The sequence below is a fragment of the Chelon labrosus genome (genome assembly GCF_963514085.1).
Source record: "Chelon labrosus genome assembly, chromosome: 2".
NCBI lineage: Eukaryota > Metazoa > Chordata > Actinopteri > Mugiliformes > Mugilidae > Chelon > Chelon labrosus.
In genome coordinates, this window is record NC_140338.1 from 644,650 (window position 1) to 664,620 (window position 19,971).

General features: G+C 41.9%; 1 protein-coding gene across 2 annotated transcripts; it reads left to right on the top strand.

Annotated features, from left to right (window-relative positions):
- Positions 1 to 913: 913 nt before the first annotated feature.
- LOC311499343 (uncharacterized protein) lies at positions 914 to 19,609 on the top strand. 2 transcript variants are annotated; one of them, XM_084560298.1, is made up of 12 exons: positions 914 to 973; positions 2,061 to 2,215; positions 3,943 to 3,989; positions 4,074 to 4,302; positions 4,382 to 6,164; positions 7,281 to 7,454; positions 8,970 to 9,143; positions 9,263 to 9,436; positions 10,188 to 10,346; positions 10,457 to 10,600; positions 10,756 to 10,802; positions 17,841 to 19,609. In XM_084560298.1, exons 2-12 carry the CDS (start codon positions 2,194 to 2,196, stop codon positions 18,434 to 18,436), a joined length of 3,549 nt encoding a protein of 1,182 aa, XP_084416424.1. In that variant the 5' UTR covers positions 914 to 973; positions 2,061 to 2,193; the 3' UTR covers positions 18,437 to 19,609. The 2 variants fall into 2 exon arrangements, with proteins under 2 accessions (XP_084416424.1, XP_084416425.1); XM_084560299.1 differs by lacking the exon at positions 914 to 973 and having other exon boundaries at positions 1,176 to 2,215.
- Positions 19,610 to 19,971: the final 362 nt, after the last annotated feature.

A 19,971-nucleotide genomic window follows, 5' to 3' on the forward strand; every position in this document is an offset into this window, starting at 1 on the left:
AATAACGTCTTTCCTGCTTCAGTTCAGTCCAGTCAGCTGGTTAGGCAGGTTTTACATTTCTACATGCTACACTTGTTTTAATATCTTCTGCAGACTCAGTGTGATTTTAAAACCACTCTACATAAACATTATGGTGAAGGAACCAAAGGAATGTGCTCCTCCTCGTTTAGGTTCAAGTCAATGAACGTCCCAGTCAGAGCTTGACATGTTGATGGATAAAATAATGGTGAGGAATATTACTCATCTTAACAAGAAGGTTTAAACTTCCATTTTACTTTTCTTCACTACCACAGAAAACGTTTTGCTAAATTGGGATTGTCACACAAAAATGAGTGTCATACTCAAAAGATGCTGCCTTTATTATTTCAGTCATCTGCCTTTTATATATTTATTTATCAGGTTCATCTTCTTTCAGTGTTTGTCACATGCTTTCATTCTGAAGGTATGAGGATGTGAAGTTGATCAGTTGAGCATAAACAGGCAGCGTTGTGTGTGTCTGCAGACGGTGTTAGAAAGTACCGGTCACCTCGTCTGAGCCGTGGGAGAACACTGACAGGTACCACTGGAGACTGTTGATCTGACCATTGATCATTAATTCACCAACCGTTCCAGGATTTGACTGTTACTTATTGTTTAACATTTGTGTCTTCATTTGAATTCTTGGCAACTTAACTTTTCATTGCAGTCTGGGTCGCTGCTGAGATGTGGGTGTGAACGTGTCAGAACTGGTCTAACAACACAGTGTTTATGCAGAAAATGTTTTACTACCTTTACCTGGACAAAGACGTTTCTGTACTTGGCTTGTTGCTTTGACATTTTTAATTAATTTTTTTGGAGAAGATCCGGTGATTATCCACCACTGTTGTCCAGAACCCTTTATGTTGCTGATCTCTTCATCTTTTTCCTGTTTTCTCAGAATATACTGTACCTGTGGCCAAAGATTAGTTCTGCTCGAGGATGGTCTGTTATACAGGTAGGGAGATCTTTGAATGCTGCTGCTGAGGCTTCACATTTTGAAGCCATTTAACATAGAATAGAATAGAATAGAATAGAATAGAATAGAATAGACTGCACTGAATTTTGCATAGGTACAAGAAAGTACAGGTACATTGGAATGCTTGTGAAAGGTTTCCTGAGTGTGCCTTTGTATAAAAAACAAGAAAATAAACATTTTAAATCATAGCCTATTCTGTTATTTACAGTATGTATGAAGAGATGTTGCACATTTCTTGTGCTGGTCAGTATTCTGATTGCTCCCCTGCACGCAGCATTCATTTGAAACTGTGGCTGACTTGTTTAAGCTCTGAAACAAATTCAACAGGTCAGTTAGTGGCAGAGGGAGAGAGAGAGAGAGGGAGAGAGAGAGAGAGAGAGAGTTTGAAGGCAGGCCTGGTTTACAGTATATCCTCCTCTCAGACCCAGCCTCCTCAGTTCTACCACCAGTGTAAATGCAGACAGCCAAGAGCTATTTTATCTCACACAGGCATGGACCATGAGTGCTAAATAGACGCTGTAACCTACGTACGTAGCCTACGGTGGAGTGAGTCATTTCTACTTGTACCTCATCAGTCTGACTCGCTCTGTAACATCTCCACCCAAACACTAGTTGGTGCTGTGTCTGTTTTGTCAATCAGGTTCATTTTTGTTTCTACTTCCTGCTTCACTTTCAACAATGGAGAGTCTTACAAATGTCTGTATCTCCAAACCTCCTCAGTTAACTTTACCCATTCTTTATTGATCCAAAACAATCTGTTCTAAAAATCATGGAGATGGAGAAGCAGCTGGAAACACTAACGAGGAAACACGCTGCTACCAGAGGACCAATCACAGCTCTTGTGGTCTGTGTCATTACATTTCTGGTCTAATTGACCATTGTCTGCAGTATTTACAGTCTTGAATGCAAATATCTGGTGATGTGCCATCACAGTTTGATCCTCATCACTCAAATACTTTCACTTTCCCATCTTCCCTGCTTTGGTTCAGTTGTCACTTATCTGGTAAGGCAGGTTTTACACTTGTTGATGCTACACTTTCAGTTTCTTTACTGTTGTTTTTTCCAGAGAATTTACAGTATCCTCTGTGAACCTGACCACCACAAGAGACCAGTCCATGAATCATAAATCAGTGTGACCTGCTGAGCTATTATTTAGGTACTGTCCTGTAGCTGACTGGTACGTGACTGAAACCGCTGGAATGGATCACCTACTGCTGAAAGGTTTGTTATTCAGCAATTCACCCAAAAAGAGCACAACACAGCACTGCTTTTATTTTATTTATTTAAGGATTCACTTCAAAGTAAAAAGAAACTTTTCTAATGTCAACTCAAGTTGAATTCTCAACTCAATTTGTGCCCATCTCTTTCCACTGCTTTTCTTATTCTCAGTTGTGGTGGAAGCTTTATCACCATAATAGCCTTGTAGTCCAGATTTCATAGAAGAGTTTCTTGAAGAGGTTTTACCATTCATCCAAGTAGCTTCCTCTTTACAAAGTCTGTCCATCATTGTAAGAAAACTAAATTGAGTTATTCATTCATTGTTTCATCTTCTATACCCACTTAGTCCTGTTAAGGGTCGCGGGGGTCTGCTGGAGCCTATCTCAGCTGTCAGTGGGCGAGAGGCAGGGGTACACCCTGGACAGGTCGCCAGTCCATCGCAGGACTGTCTCTAACACAAAGAGACAGACAACCATTCACACACACACTCACACCTACGGCCAGTTTAGAATCACCAATGAACCTAACCAGCATGTCTTTGGACGGTGGGAGGAAGCTGGAGAACCTGGAGAGAACCTACGCAGACACAGGGAGAACATGCAGACTACACACAGAAAGGAACCAGTCGGCCCATGGATTCAAACCGGTGACCTTCTTGCTGTGAGGCATCAGTGCTAACCACCTCGCCACTGTGCCGCCCTAAATTGAGTTATATGTTGTGATTTTTATCTGGCAGTAAATCTAAAACACATCAATTAATTTTCCTGTCAGTTCACCTTTGGTCTGTGTTTTACAACCAGTCATACCTATGAATCATGTCTTAGAGCATGCAGAATTGAGTCACAATCACAGGACAGAGATACCAGGAGCAGCTGTGTATGGAGCCATTATCATCTCCTTCATGCACTCCAAGAGCACCAGATCTGTCATTTACTCTATGAGTGCAGACCATAGACTGTATATAAATATGGACACCACGTCTCCTCTTCCTCTCATTGGTCAAACTGGCTCTATGTTCCTGGGGATACGGGCGGCGCCATCTTGTGAGTTTGGATCCAGAGTCTGATCAGTACGGTCTGAGGGCGGAGCCACGTGGAGCCGTGATATTGATGCCCCGCCCACACTTCCTCCAGACTCACTCATGTCTTAGTTTAATTAATACTACGCTCTGCTCTACCTCCACCTGGTACAAGGAGGTGATGGATTATACACTGGACTTATTATTTAATTAGTTTTTATTACAATTCTCACAGTCCCATGGAAATGCTTTAGCAGTTGGCATGGCAACTTGCAGTCGCCATTAGGTCACATCGTGTTTCTTTAAATCATCATTATATTAACTACCTAAAATGACAGAAACCATCCTTGAAAAAGTTGCTCGGCGTGTATTTTCGTGTTTTAGTTTGGCCCAAGTCCCGCCCACTAACATGGAGGGGGTGGAGCTTATGACCTATACTGCAGCCAGACACCAGGGGGAGCTCTACTTGCTTTGGCTTCACTTTAGAGGAGCTGTTCCACCTTCGATCTTTATACTGTCTATGGATCAGACAAAAGAATAGCCTCTCTCTCAAACTCCAAGGTGGCAACACCAGTTACTTGTCAAGATGATAAATGAGCGACTCTTCCAGAAGATTAGAATTTATTATCTATATTATCTTATTATCTATCTTTATGTCTATACTGTAGGTGGTGTTATTGATACCATAAATTTCCCCTATGCTTTTATTTAGGTCATGGACCCATGTCATATCCAAGCAACCTGGAATCCATATTTGAGGTGGGTAAATACACAACATCTACCACTGACTACAGATGAAAAATAATTAAACCAATGTCGTATTTTTTCTTATTTCTTCTGCAGCATCTTGAGGAGAGCATTGTTGTTTATGTGAAGCATATGCTGAAGAGGTTCCAGAGAGTTCTCAGCCCAGATTACCTGAAGTGCTTAGGGGAGTTATATGAGGAGAAGAAAGTGGTGGGCAGTGAGGAGGAGGAGCAGGATAAGAGCCTCAGAGATGTCATTCTACAGATTACACTCAACTTTCTGAAAACAATAAAGAAAGAGAACCTGGCCAACAGATTACAGAGCAGTAAGAGGCTTTTCAACAATACTGGAACATGTTCGCCAACATCCTTACTTACAAGTTTTATTATTCTGTTTTCACTCAGGAATTGTTGCTGCTGTTTGCCAGAATAAACTGAAATCTAATTTGAAAAAGTCTGTACATGAGAGAAATGCTGAAGCGGGAAAACCAGCTCTTCTGAATGAGATCTACACAGAGCTCTACATCACAGAGGGAGGGACTGCAGAGGTCAATGATGAATATAAAGTCATTCTCGAAACAGCATCCAGGAAAACAGAAACAACCATCAGATGCGAAGACATCTTTAAAGCCTCACCTGGAAGACATGGACCAATCAAAACAGTGATGACAAAGGGAGTGGCTGGCATTGGGAAAACAGCCTTAACACAGAAGTTCACTCTGGACTGGGCTGAAGACAAAGCCAACCAGGACATCCCGTTCATTCTTCCATTACCTTTCAAACAGCTGAATGTGTTGAAAGAGAGAAAGTTCAGCTTGGTGGAACTTGTTCATCACTTCTTTACTGAAACCAAAGAAGCAGGAATCTGCAGCTTTGAAGAGTTCCAGGTTGTGTTCATCTTTGACGGTCTGGATGAGTGTCGACTTCCTCTGGACTTCCACAACACTGAGATCCTGACTGATGTTACAGAGTCCACCTCAGTGGATGTGCTGCTGACAAACCTCATCAGGGGGAAACTGCTTCCCTCTGCTCGCCTCTGGATAACCACACGACCTGCAGCAGCCAATCAGATCCCTCCTGAGTGTGTTGACATGGTGACAGAGGTCAGAGGGTTCACTGACCCCCAGAAGGAGGAGTACTTCAGGAAGAGATTCAGAGATGAGGAGCAGGCCAGCAGGATCATCTCCCACATCAAGACATCACGAAGCCTCCACATCATGTGTCACATCCCAGTCTTCTGCTGGATCACTGCTACAGTTCTGGAGGATGTGTTGAAAACCAGAGAGGGAGGAGAGCTGCCCAAGACCCTGACTGAGATGTACATCCACTTCCTGGTGGTTCAGACCAAAGTGAAGAAGGTCAAGTATGATGGAGGAGCTGAGACAGATCCACACTGGAGTCCAGAGACCAGGAAGATGATTAAGTCTCTGGGAAAACTGGCTTTTGATCAGCTGCTGAAAGGAAACCTGATCTTCTATGAATCAGACCTGACAGAGTGTGGCATCGATATCAGAGCAGCCTCAGTGTACTCAGGAGTGTTCACACAGATCTTTAAAGAGGAGAGAGGACTGTACCAGGACAAGGTGTTCTGCTTCGTCCATCTGAGCGTTCAGGAGTTTCTGGCTGCTCTTCATGTCCACCTGACCTTCACCAAATATGGTGTCAACCTGATGGAAGAACAACAAACTACATCTCTGTTGTCTAAACTCTTTAGAAACAAACCTGAACTAACACGTCTCCATCAGAGTGCTGTGGACAAGGCCTTACAGAGTCCAAATGGACACCTGGACTTGGTCCTCCGCTTCCTCCTGGGTCTTTCACTGCAGACCAATCAGACTCTCCTACAAGGCCTGCTGACACAGACAGGAAGTAGCTCACAGACCAATCAGAAAACTGTCCAGTACATCAAGGAGAAGATCAGTGAGAATCTGTCTGCAGAGAGAAGCATCAATCTGTATCATTGTCTGAATGAACTGAATGATGGTTCTCTAGGGGAGGAGATCCAACAGTCCCTGAGATCAGGAAGTCTCTCCACAGATAAAGTGTCTCCTGCTCAGTGGTCAGTACTGGTCTTTGTCTTACTGTCGTCAAAAGAAGATCTGGACGTGTTTGATCTGAAGAAATACTCTGCTTCAGATGAGGCTCTTCTGAGACTGCTGCCAGTGGTCAAAGCCTCCAACAAAGCTCTGTAAGTACACATTTCATACAGTTGGCCCAGAAATATTTGGACAGTGCCACAATCTTCAGGATTTGGGCTCTGCATGCCACCACATTGGATGTGAAATGAAAAGACTGAGATGCAATGGTAGTAGTGACTTCAATTTTAACAAAAATATCCTTTGAAACATTTTGGAATAGCAACCATGTTTATACAAATCTCCTCATTTCAGGGGTTCAAAAGTAATTGGACAAACTAACTTTACACCATAAATAATATGTTACTTTTTAATACTTTGTTGAGAATCTTTTGCAGACAGTGATGGACCCATGGACGTCACCAGACACTGTGTTTCCTCCTTGGTGATGCTTTGTTAGGCCTTTACTGCAGCTGTTTTTAGTTGTTGCTTGTTTGTGGATCTTTTTGTCTTTAGGAAGTGAAATGCAGCTCGATCAGGTTGAGATCTGGTGATTGTCTGTTCCACTTCCTTGGCTTAAAAAACTCCTAGTTTACTTTTGCAGTATGTTTTGGGTCATTGTCTATCTGTAACTGTGAAGCGCTGTCCAATCAACTTTACTGCATTTGGCTAAATCTGAGCAGAAACTGTATGCTTATACACTTCAGAATTCATCCGGTTGCTTCGGTCTTCTGTCACATCATCAATAAACACTAATGATCCATTGCCATTGGAAGCCCTGCCTGATTGATGGTTTGCCCCTTGTAGTGAAGCCTCTGTATTTACTCTTATGAAGTCTTCTCTTTATGGTAGACTTAGACACAACTTCTTCCTGGAGAGTATTCTCCACTTGGGTGGATGTTGTGAAGGGGGTTCACCGCTTCACTGTGGAAAGGATCCAGTGATCATCCAGCACTGTTGTCCTCTGTGGACATCCAGGTCTTTTTGAGTTCCTGAGATCACCAGTGTGCTCTCACAATGTACCAAACGGATGATTTGGCCATTCCTAACAATTGTGCTATCTCTCTGATGGCTTTCTTCTTTTTTTTCAGCTTAAGGATGACCGTAGGTGTGAGTGTGAATGGTTGTCTGTCTCTGTCTAATTTTTTTGTGATCTGTCCTAATGTTCCCTCAAACACAATCATAATTCTTTGAGTACAAATGATACCAGCGTCTATCTTTATCATCAGGTTAAATGACTGTAATCTGTCAGAGAGAAGTTGTGAAGCTCTGTCCTCAGTTCTCAGCTCCCAGTCCTGTTGTCTGACTGAGCTGGACCTGAGTAACAACGACCTGCAGGATTCAGGAGTGAGGAAGCTCTCTGTGGGACTGAAGAGTCCAAACTGTTCCGTGGAAACTCTCAGGTCAGATCATAGTGTCATGTGTTTGAATCTCCACCACTGAATAGATCAAAGTCATGGATTCTTTGGAAAATAAGGCCTCACCACATGAGTATGTGGGGTTTTCAGAGTCTGGATCTGTAAAACATCTTGAAACCATTTTGATTGGTAGTAGTACTATATAAATATATTTCAGTAAAATGTTTGTGGATTAAAGTACCTCTAAAGAAAGTAACAAAAGTCGTAATCCAGGGGTGCCCACACTTTTTTGGCTTGTGAGCTACTTTTACAATTAACAAGTCAAAGTGATCTACCTGTATATATATATCTATATATATATAGATATATATATATATATGTGTGTGTGTCGCTTTAAGAAAGACGGTAGTCTGGAGTTGTTGTTGAAGTTGTGCATGGCTGTGGATGTGTGCCGCTGAACTGAGGGCATGTTGCAAATATAAAGTAAAAAAAATAAATAAATAATGAAAGATTAAAGCTGCAAGCAGCATTGTAAGGGCCCTCACACCCCGTTCCTGTTTGGGGACCAGCAACAGCGGCATTACTGGAGGTCTTAGGGGATACACTGGAGTAACAATGCACCGTGGCACAATGCATAGTCTGTGCAGTTGAATATTTTTCAGAGCACATCATCTGTGACAGCAGTAAATCTTGGCTGTTTTGAATGTATTCTCTCTGTGGCATCAAAGTTTGTTAAAACAGCTTCACACAGACACACACACACACTCACAGACAGACAATCCACCAGAGACAAATGCTATGGCTCCATCTGCTGGACAAAGTAGCACACTACTTGAAATGATGCCAGAATTAAGGAGACTGTCAATCATTTCACTTTCACAACCAGAACAGGCCGGAATTTCAACAAAAACTCATAAGTTTCGCAGTAAGTCATCATGACAAGTGTAAGTCTGTCCTGACAACATTTGGAGTGAATCCAGTTACCCTGACAGTAACAGCAGGTCACACTACAAACACACTACAAAATAAGATGTTTCCTGTTCAAAATTAATGCAACTTCCTGTTGCATGGCGAGTCATGGAACTTTGAGGGGAGAGAACCCCTTCAAGTCAAAAATGTATGTCATTTTCCTTCACCTATCTTTCAATAACTTAATTCCAACTTTTGAAGTCAATCTGATAAAGCATCAAGCCTGGAGGTTTAAATACCAAAACACCAAATACCAAAAAAATATGTCCAATTTTCACAGTTTCAATCAAATAACAGACTTCCTGTTGGGTTTAGAATATGGCTCCTATTGACTTTTTTGTGTGTCCTGGGATGTTACATATGTGTGCAAATTTTCAAATGATTGCGATCGACATAATGGGCACCCCTGTTATAGTCCCTTTAGAGCCAACAGTCAGGAAAAGACGCAGGCCTTGCCTAAAAGTCCTGGTATCACACTGTATTGTGTTCTGTGTTATGGCTTTATTTTATATGAATGTTTTACAGATTTACTCATTAAAAAAAAAATGTCCTAAAGCACAACAATGTGTAATATGTCTTGATTTTCACCAGGCTGAGTCAAACCAAGAGCACAGTGGGATGCTGTGAAAAACTTGCATCAGTTCTCAGCTCCCAGTCGTGTAGTCTGAAAGAGCTGGACCTTAGTAACAACAACCTGGAAGATTCTGGTTTGGAGAAGCTCTCTGTTGGACTGGGGAGTGTACAGTGTACACTGCAGGTTCTCAGGTTAGTATTTTGTGATAGAGTGGTACTTACATGATTATTTGAAAAAACAGAAAAACCCACAAAACTGCTTTTTTTCAGAATTTGTTTTGTCATTTTTTTCTTTGTCTAACTCTTTTCAGACTGAGAGGCTGTAATCTTTCAGAGAACAGCTGTAAGATTCTTTCATCAGTCCTCTGCTCTGAGTCCTCTAGACTCAGAGAGCTGGACCTGAGCAACAACAACCTGAAGGATTCAGGAATGAAGAGGCTCTCTGCTGGACTGAAGAGTCCATTCTGTTCACTAGTAACACTTAGGTAAGGTTAGATAGATAGATAGATAGATAGATAGATAGATAGATAGATAGATAGATACTTTATTAATCCCGAGGGAAATTCAAGCATCCAGTAGCAGTAACATACATTGAACATACAATATAAAAACTATATAAAAAATAGAAAGTAAATAGAAATAAAATGTTTTATACAGCTCTAAACTATGTTAAAAATATAAAGTTTCTTCTGTGGAATGGCTTTTATTATTCAATGCTGTGTGAGCTGTGTTTACAGAGTATTTACTTCGTTTGCCATGATTTGAAAAATCTACCAATAAGAATGAGAATTGTTTTTATTGTCATTGCAGAACACAAGTTGTTTCAGTTCTGTAACATGTAAACTTTATGTTATGTATTAGGTTATGGAACATTCTTTTAGGACATTGCAGGATTAAGTTTATTATACAGTTATCTCTTTATCAGCTCCTGCACTTTATTTACATGTTTATCATTTCAGTACTTGGCTCCCTTCATCACAGAGAGAGTCATTTTAGTTCCTACCTGTCTTTGTGTATGGTGGGACAGTGAGGGGTGTGACAGTTGTCCTGTGTGTGTGAAACGGATAAAAGTTGGTATTTATTGTCTTTGATTGGTGAAGACTCAAAACTGTAACTCGCGTAACAGCCAGAACCCAGAGAGTCTGGAGAACCCTACAAGTTCAAGAAGTCAGGGTTACAAAAACACTTAAGCTGTGAGGGAGGTCTTGGATTTGTTAATGTTGACCTTTTTTTTAGGTTACATCAAAATGGACTCACAGAAAAGAGCTGGCAGGAGTTATCAGCGATTCTCAACACAAGCTCCTATAGTCTGAGAGTGCTGGACATGGGTGTCGACGACACACAGAACCCAGGAGGACTTCTTGCTGAACTGGAGCAGCCACCGGAGGCTCCAGGGTCAGCATTCAGATTTTGGATTATTTAAATTATTAAATATTTGACTTGCTTGGTTAGATTCAGAGGACAAACACTGTCAGTGTTTTCTTTCTTTTCTGTCACTTCTTCAGGCTGAGAGGCAGCGAAGGTTTGGCTGCAGCCCTCATCTCTGAGCCAGCTAACCTGACAGAACCAGATCCAAGTAATGACAGTTTGCAGGACTCAGAACAACAGGTTTCTGCTGAGAGTCCACAGCCTTCACAAGAAACTCTCAGGTCAGTTCACACCGAGATGCATTGATGGTTGATGTTGTGTTTAGGGCACCATGTATTCACAATGTGCAGTCGCAATTTACTTCATCAATACAATTTAATATTTTTCTGTCGTTGTGGCAGGTCTATAAAATGAACTCATTTGTCCTTGTTTCCAGGCCAGAAAGTGATGGAGATCAAAGGCAGAGAAGTGATTTCAGAGAGTGTGAGTGTCTATTGTGTTTGTTTAAAGATGCTCTCTGTTTACATCTATCTATCTATCTATCCATCTATCTATCTAACTATCTATCCCATGTTCTTGTCTGCAACAGTGTTCAGGTAGTGGTACACATTAATGTAACAATGCCAGGACCCACATTTCACTGAAAACATGACATCTTAATGACAACAAAGTGAGATGTTGTGGGTGATTGGTGTACATGCCGATCAGCCTCTCCTCTCTTCCACTCTGGATCCCCAGCTGCTCGGCTGCAGCTGTCTGCCTCCAGTAGACTGCTAATCAGAGCAGCTACTCCAGGCCTTTCCTCACAGCAACGACATGAGGGCCTGCTGTGGAGTCTGCACCAGCTCTATTAGCCACCAAACAGAAGGTTTACAGGCTAACCCTTCAAACAACAGGAGCCACACGGCTAATTAGCACAGAGCTGTTAACAAGATACTTCAAAGAACTTAAAAGGAGAGGCCAGTTTCTCTCCAACGTCTGCCATCATGACCACACAGCAAAGACTGCCTCTCAGCACTGGAACACCAGCTTGGCCCTTCAACCAGGAGTAATACACCATAGAGCGACTTGTCCCCCAAAACTGGTAATATGACCTGGGCCTAGTCAAGCTAAGCTAACTCTAAACTCTGATTTCATGTGATATTTGTTTGTATTGAGTTGTTGGTCGTTCGGTCATAAGGTTATAGTATAGTAATTTGATGTTAGGTTATGCAACACATAGACTCAGGATCTCTTGCATGCTAAGCTAACCATCCTCCCTCTAACCTGGCACCTCATAAAACACTCTCATCACATTCCACACATACATTCAGCCAGCACATGGTCTGAGTGTCCCTACTTGGTTAGCCAACTTCTGTGTTCAAGGCCTCAAGGCCTCGGCAGTCATTTTGACACACCCACACACACGCACACACACCACTGTATAACGTACACTGCAGATAGATTGTATGCTTTTACTTCTATTCTTTGTTAATAAATACAGTTGAAACCAGATGTTTACATACGCCACGTTAAAAGACACATAAACATTTTTTTCCTCACGGTCTGAAGTTAAATCAGACTAAACCTCTCCTGTTCTAGGTCAGTTAGGATTACCAAAATTATTTCTATTTGCTAAATACCACAATAATGAGAGAGATAATTTCTTAGAGAATTTTTTATTACTTTCTTCAAAGTCAGAGGTTTACATACACAAAGATTACTATGTCCTTAAACAATGAAGGAAAGCCCTGATGATGATTTCATGGCTTTGGAAGCTTCTGACAGGTTAACAGACATAACATTTGAGTTAATTGGACGCACACCTGTGGACACTGCTTCCTTGTTTGACATCATGGGAAAATCGAAAGATATCAGCCAAGGAAAAGAATTGTGGAGCTCCACGAGACAGTTTTCATTCTTGGGTACAATATCCAGATGCTTGAAGGTGCCACGTTCATCTGTTCAAACAATTATGCGCAAGTATAGACGCCATGGGAATGTCCAGCCATCATACCGCTCAGGAAGGAGACAGGTTCTATGTCCCAGAGATGAACGTGTTTTGGTCCGAAATGTGTGAATCAACCCCAGAACAAAAGCTAAAGACCTTGTCAAGATGCTGGCTGAAGCTGGTCAGAGAGTGTCATTCTCCACAGTGAAACGAGTCCTGTACCGACATGGACTGAAAGGCCACTCAGAGAGGAAGAAGCCATTACTCCAAAAGTAACATTAAAAAGCCAGATTACAGTTTGTAAATACACACAGGGACAAAGACCTTAATTTTTGGAGACATGTCCTGTGATCATAATGACCATCGTTACATTTGGAGGAAAAAGGGGGAAGCTTGTAAGCCTGAGAACACCATCCCAACTGTGAAGTATGGGGGTGGTAGCATCATGTTGTGGGGCTGTTTTGCCGCAGGAGGAACTGGTGCACGTCATAAAATAGACGGCGTCATGAGGAAAGAACATTATGTGGAAATATTGAAGCAACATCTCAAGACATCAGCCAGGAAGTTAAAGCTTGGACACAAATGGGTCTTCAACTGGACAATGACCCTAAGCATACTGCCATGGTAGTTACAAAGTGGCTTAAGGACAACAAAATCAATGTTTTGGAGTGGCCATCACAAAGCCCTGATCTCAGTCACATAGAAAATTTGTGGTCATATCTGAAAAGGCGTGTGAGAGCGAGGCGGCCTACAGCCCTGACTCAGTTACACAAGTTCTGTCAGGAGGAATGGACCAGAACTCCAGCAGACTATTGAGAGAAGCTTGTGGAAGGATACCCAAAACGTTTGACCCAAGTCATACAGTTTAAAGGCAATGCTACCAAATACTAAGGAAATGTAGGTAAACTTCTGACTTTGAAGAAAGTAAGAAAAAATTCTCTCTCTCATTATTGTGTCATTTAGCAAATAGAAATAATTTAGTAATCCTAACTAGAGATGCACCGGATCCAGGTTCCGGATCCGGATCCGGCCGGATAATGGCGTTTTTATGGGATCCGGTTACTGCCGGATACCTAGCGTGGCAACCGGATCCGGACCCGGAAGAACGTGATTACGCGGTTAATGTTTAGAGAAGCCATCCACTACATTGTGTTAGCAGTCCTCGTCGGAAATGGAAGCAGGGAGCCGAAAAAGTGCTGTGTGGCAGTACTTTAAACTGGTAGAGGGAGATTCAAGTCATGCGATATGCACGCTTTGCTGTCAAAGTTTGTCTCGAGGTAAAAACGTTAAAGTGTACTCAACATCTCCGCTGTTTTACTGCATTATAATGTACAAGCTGATGATCGGAGTAGGATCCGGATCCGGTTCCGGATCCGGCAGGATCTTAAGCAGTGGATCCGGTATCCGGCAGGATCCTAAAAATCAGGATCCGGTGCATCTCTAATCCTAACTGACCCAAAACAGGAGAGGGTTTAGTCTGATTTAACTTCAGTGAGGAAAAAATATGTATGTGTCTTTTAACACAGTGGATGTAAACATCTGGATTCAACTGTATCTTTTTAAACATACATGCTGCCTGTTCAGTATTGCACAAGAATGTATTTTGCCAGCGTCTACACTGTCAAGAACTTAACCTTAACTAGCTGCTAATGTGGTAATTGTGGTTATAGCTATTAAGTTAATTATTAATCAGAGTGCCAAATTTAGTAAATATTATGAGACTGATTTGATGAATTGACTATCTTCTCCCTTCTCAGAAGGATGGCACCCCAAGGTGATCTAGTGTATTCAGATCCAATTATTTAATAATAAATATATATATTTTATAATTATTAATTATTTATGATAGTCAAACACCAATATTTAGCGGCCTGAGGCAGAGTACTGCTGGCAGTTATTCATAATTGTGCAATATTAATTTCAGCATAATTTTGACAGAAGCCAACAATATTTATAACTTTTAGACTTGCCAAAAGTCTTCACATTCAACTACACTAGTCTACCACAGGAGTAGATGTCCAGTTGTACTAACAAAAAGGTGCAAGGTAATAATTATTAAGGTATTCATAAACTGAAAATCTATTAATAATTTGTTATTAATAACTAGTGTTTTAAGTCCCATAGTGTTACACTAAGAGTTGCTTTTGCTGCTAGCTGATTCAAGTTGAACCTACTCTTCTTAACTGTAAGAATTTCTGTTCAGCATTTGAATACTGACTTGACTGACTTGAGCCGTGGCACTGTAAGAGATGGCAGCTACTCCAGTCGCTCTGCAGCACTGTTCCTGTTTTTCAATTATTTTTTTCAAGTTTTTCTCTCGTTTTCTTTCTTTTTCTTTATCTTTTTCTCTTCGGATTTATTACTATGTATCCTATGGATATGGCAGTTTCTCACATTAGAGCCAGCTCTCTCGTTTATTCTAGAGAGGAGTTGCTGGCTCTCAGGAAGAGGACAAACGGAAAAAGGCACAACATCCCAGCAGAGCTGCGAAGGAGGTACCGGGACCTGTGGAAAAATATACAGCGTCACAGCAGGGCTGCAGATGCAACATTCTGATGTCTTCATAATAATTTCTGGAGACTTTAATCATGTCACCCTGGACTCCACCCTGCCTGCCTTTCACCAGGTTGTAAACTGCCTCACCAGGAAGAACAGGACAACAGACCTACTGTATACCAACGTGAAGGAGGGATACAGAGTCACCGCCCTGCCCCCACTGGGCAAGTCAGATCACAACCTGGTGTACATACAGCCCCAATACACCCCCCTGGTCCAAAGGCAAGCTGTCTCCACTCGTTCCATCAGAAGATGGACTCCTGAAGCAGAGGAGGCCCAGGCATCCCCCAACCCTCCCCTCCTCTTCCACGAGAGCTGGACAGCCCCCCAACCCACCTAAACCTCCTCACAGCCCCCCATGAAGACCATGAAGAGATATGTTGTTTATCCTCCAGAAGATATTCCGCCCAATGTTCTTTTCAGCCCATGATGCAGGACACTCTCATTCGTGCCCATCTCTCCGAAGGGGGGACTAGAACATCCCAGGTATGCTCAGCCCCTGCCTTTCCACCTGAGATAACTGTTGCATGTGAAGCACATGCCTGGACCCCACAGTGTCCCCGGTTTAAAGTGCTTGAGTTCCTTGCTAAAGACATTGAACATTTTGATCCAGACAGCTGTGATGCTGACAATTACATTAGGGATTTAGACCATGCCCTAAAAACCAAAAACAGTCCCCCCTCAACAACAGGTAAGTACCCAATCGTTAATGGAAATTAGCTGCACTGGTTTCTGGTTGTTAACATAACAAGCAAGTTTCAGGAGGAGTTCCTATTTAAACCTCAGACTTCCCACCAGTCCCTTAGAACTGAAGAAGCTACTCGGATGAGTGGTGAAACATCTTCTCAAAAAACTCTACAGTCCAGTTGCCTTTTTTGAACCTTTTTGGATACAAAAAGGGCAAGAATGCACCAGGCTTAGAAGAAAACTCCACCTTCAAGTCCTTATCCCTGCAGAACCTTCACCCATGTTTGCACACTCACGTTGTACTCATGACACGCCAAGGTGACCCCTTCATGCAGGACACCAGGAAGATGACAGAGGTGGCTTGGGAAACTATTGTCACTTCCAAAGCAAGAGGGAAGACAGTTGAGCCCTCCAGCTCAAACACCAAGGCATCATCCCGGTCTACCATCTTAAAATATCACCCTCACAGCAGACCAGAGGCGGGTGATAAAGGGCCACACAAGGACACTGAGTGTAACCGCCATGTCCGCCAACTTCCCAGAGATAGGCATTCACATAGTCTTAAAGAAAGCCTTACTCTGAAATTATGTCCCAGCAGTATGATCAACCAATAGACTGCTCAGATGATGATCTCAGCTTCTCTGAGTGCAGAAAGCAACTTTTTCCCCAAAACTGGTAATATGACCTGGGCCTAGTCAAGCTAATTTAGCAGACAGTGACAACGTCTCTGAATACCTCTGTGCCTTTGGGTACACGGAGCGTTACAGTCCTGAGCCATGAGTTCAGAAGAACTTAAAACACCATAAATTCAGAGTTCTTCCTCACAGTGATAACACAGTCCATCCCTGTACTTTATTTTCTTTGCAGTTAAGTAGGCAAACCTGTTGATTTGTTAGCAACAGCAGCAAACTCTATAGTTTCAACTCACTAATAGTCACACCTCCCACTATTAGCTGAGAAAAGTCTAAATCCTGATTGGACCCAGACCCACTGTCTAACTTTGCAAGTACACCTGAACTAACTCCTCTGTAGTATTTTGTTATTCATACATGTCCTTATACAACAAATTTTAGTACACCACTCAAACAATGATACAGAAAATTGACAACTGAGGTTTTGAAATGTGATGACATCCTTCTATAGTAATGTCTGCATGAAGGCCAAAATTGTTATTTCTGTTAACATCAGACTGAGTACTGCACTGAATAATAATTATTGTAATAGGATCTAATGAGTAAACCACAAAAGTCGTGGACATTTGGAAATGGTTTTATCATTGTAGGTGCCACTCGCTTTCTGCATCTTACCCTAACAATTTACATCACTGACATTCTTCTTTTCCTCTCTGACACTGTTAGTAACTGTCAATGTGCTTATGTGTATTTCAGTTTTGTCACCTGATAATTTTGTTCTTGCTTAGCTAAGATAGATAGTGTCAACCACAGCCCAGTTGATTAACAGACTGCCCAGACATCATTACCATGAATGAACTTTTCAAACTTGAATTACGCACGGACACTTGTGCTCTCATGATTATGGGAATGTTGGGACCTGGACCTGGTGGTGAGCGATTGAAGCTCACCATGTATAACCAAGTTTTGACCAAATGGCTTTCTTTGTATTGGAGACAAAGGAAAGCACCAGAACCCTAAAAGTCCTCCAGTCCTCCATGTGTGAAACCTGATAAAGCAGTTACCACTGGCTGGCTGCGGCATGTGACATCTGAAGTCATCAGATCATATAAAGGCTCTCTCCGGCCTTTGTTCTCTCCCACTCCTCTCTTCCACTCTGGACCCTCAGCTGCTCAGCTGCAGCTGTCTGCCTCCAGTTGCCTGCTAACCAGAGCAGCTACTCTAGGCCGTTCCTCACAGTATCAACACAATAGCCTGCTGAGAAATCTGCACCAGTTCTATTAGCTAACCTTTCAACCAACAGGAGCCACACGGCTAGTTAGCACAGAGCTGCTAACAAGATACTTCAAAGGATCTAAAAGGAGAGGCCTGTTTCCATCAGGACCACAAAGCAAAGACTTTTCCCCCAAAACTGGTAATATGACCTGGGCCTAGTCAAGATAAGCTAAGCAGAACTCTAAACTTTGATTTGATGTGATATTTGTTTGTATTGAGTTGTTGTGATCATGAGGTTATAGTATAGTTGGTTCTGCCACATTGTTAAGTTGATGTTAGTTTAGGTCATCCAACACATTGAATGTTATGCTACACTGAATGCCAGGTCCAGAAGTTCCCCAGCAGAACACTGAACTGTCACAAGATGGTCAATGTTATTCACTTCTCCTGTCATACTGTTGTGGCTGATCTGTGCATGGCCTGTTGTGTTGTCTCCATCAGATGCCTGTGAACTCACTCTGGACCCAGTCACAGCACACAGAAAACTCAAACTATCTGACAACAACAGACAGGTGACAGCAGTGACGAAGGAGCAGCCGTATCCTGATCATCCAGAGAGATTCGACCACTGGCCTCAGCTGCTGTGTAGTCCTAGTCTGACTGGTCGCTGTTACTGGGAGGTAGAGATTAAAGGAAAGGTTTATATATCAGTGACTTACAGAGGAATCAGGAGGAAAGGGAACAGTAATTACTGCAGGTTTGGAAGAAATAATCAGTCCTGGAGTTTGTTCTGTCAAGATAGTTATGGGTACTGTTTCTGGGACAACAACACAAAGATAGAAATCCCGCCTCCTCCCTCCTCCTCCTCCTCCTCCTCCTCCTCCTTCGTCTCTCAAAGAGTAGCAGTCTATGTGGACTGTCCTGAAGGCATTCTGTCCTTCTACAGAGTCTCCTCTGACAAACTGATCCACCTCCACACCTTCAACACCACGTTCACTGAACCTCTCTATCCTGGGTTTGGGTTTTCTGGAGCTGGTTCGTTGGTGAGTCTGTGTCCTGGAGGAGACATGTCTGCCTCCTTAGTAAAGAAGAAGTAGCAAAGAAGACAATAGTTCAGTCTGTTCAGTCAGACTTTAATTTGTAACATACTTGAAGAATGCACTCAGATGCAGTGGGTGGAGGTAGCATACACTCTCAGAAAAAATGTAATGGCTCCAAGATAAATAATTAATGTGGTTGTATTTTTTGGATCTTATATTGTGTAGAGGTATAGTAGCTGTTTAAATCTATTCATACATGTATATGCTTTTCTATTCCAAAACAAATCATTGTAATTTTTGTTATTGTTTCATGAGGTGGAACATTGTTTGACTGTTATATTTGCAGGCTACATTTAACTACTTTTAACTCCCTGTACATCTTCTTATACTTAAAAGCAATTTTGGCTTGTTCAGGTTATCATGTTACTCTGTCTTGACCAGTATGAAGGTGGATGGAGGAACAGCTCCTCTAAAGTGAAGCCAAACCAAGTAGAGCTCCCCCTGGTGGCTGGCTGCAGTATAGGTCATAAGCTCCACCCCCATCATGTTAGTGGTCGGAGCTTGGGCCAAACTAAAACACTAAAATACATGTCAAATAATTTTTTCAAGGATGGTTTCTGTCATTTTAGGTAGTTAATATAATGTTGATGAATGTTCAAGAGTCAATTTATGGAATAAGTTTAGTTTTAGCTATTTGACGCTATAGAAACAGGATGTTACATAACAGCAACTACCAGTTGCCATGCCAACCGTTCCCTAAAGAGTTACCATGGGACCGTGAGAGTTGTAAAAAAAACAAATAATTAAAATAAGTCCAGTGTATAATCCATCACCTCCTTGTACCAGGTGGAGGTAGAGCAGAGCGTAGTATTAATTAAACTAAAACATGAGTGAGTCTGGAGGAAGTGTGGGCGGGGCATCAATATCACGGCTCCACGTGGCTCCGCCCTCACACCGTACTGATCAGACTCTGGATCCAAACTCACAAGATGGCGCCGCCCATATCCCCGGGAACATAGAGTCAGTTTGACCAATGAGAGGAAGAGGAGACGTGTTGTCCATATTTATATACAGTCTGTTCAGCACCAGATATATACTTTAGCACATTATTTTTATTCTTTGCATTTTACATTAAATAATGTTTCTTTAAACATGCTTATAAGAGGCTCTGGAATATGTTTTACTTTTTGATCTAGTTCCACAGGCACAAGCTTTATATGCACAGACATACTGTAGTTCAACATGTACCATTTTGATTTCTTGTAATGTGAGAAATAAAAATAGTGATTTAAAACACCAGAATTAAGTTATTATTGTTGGTGTCCCTTAATGAATGAGTCAGCATGTCATTATTGTATTTTGCAAATCACAGAAAAGTGACATGCTGTTGAGGGGCTCTAAACTAAGGACGTCCAAATTCTGCATTGGGATAATTATACCACTTTTTTCTCCTAAAGTGGGTTCATTTTAATGTGGATGCCCCTAAATTAAAGCTGAAAGTCAACACTTCCACTGGTGATCCTAGTTAAAAATAAATCACCTCAGTCAGAGCAGACTGAACTAAACAAAAGAAACTTTTCAGTCAGATTGAA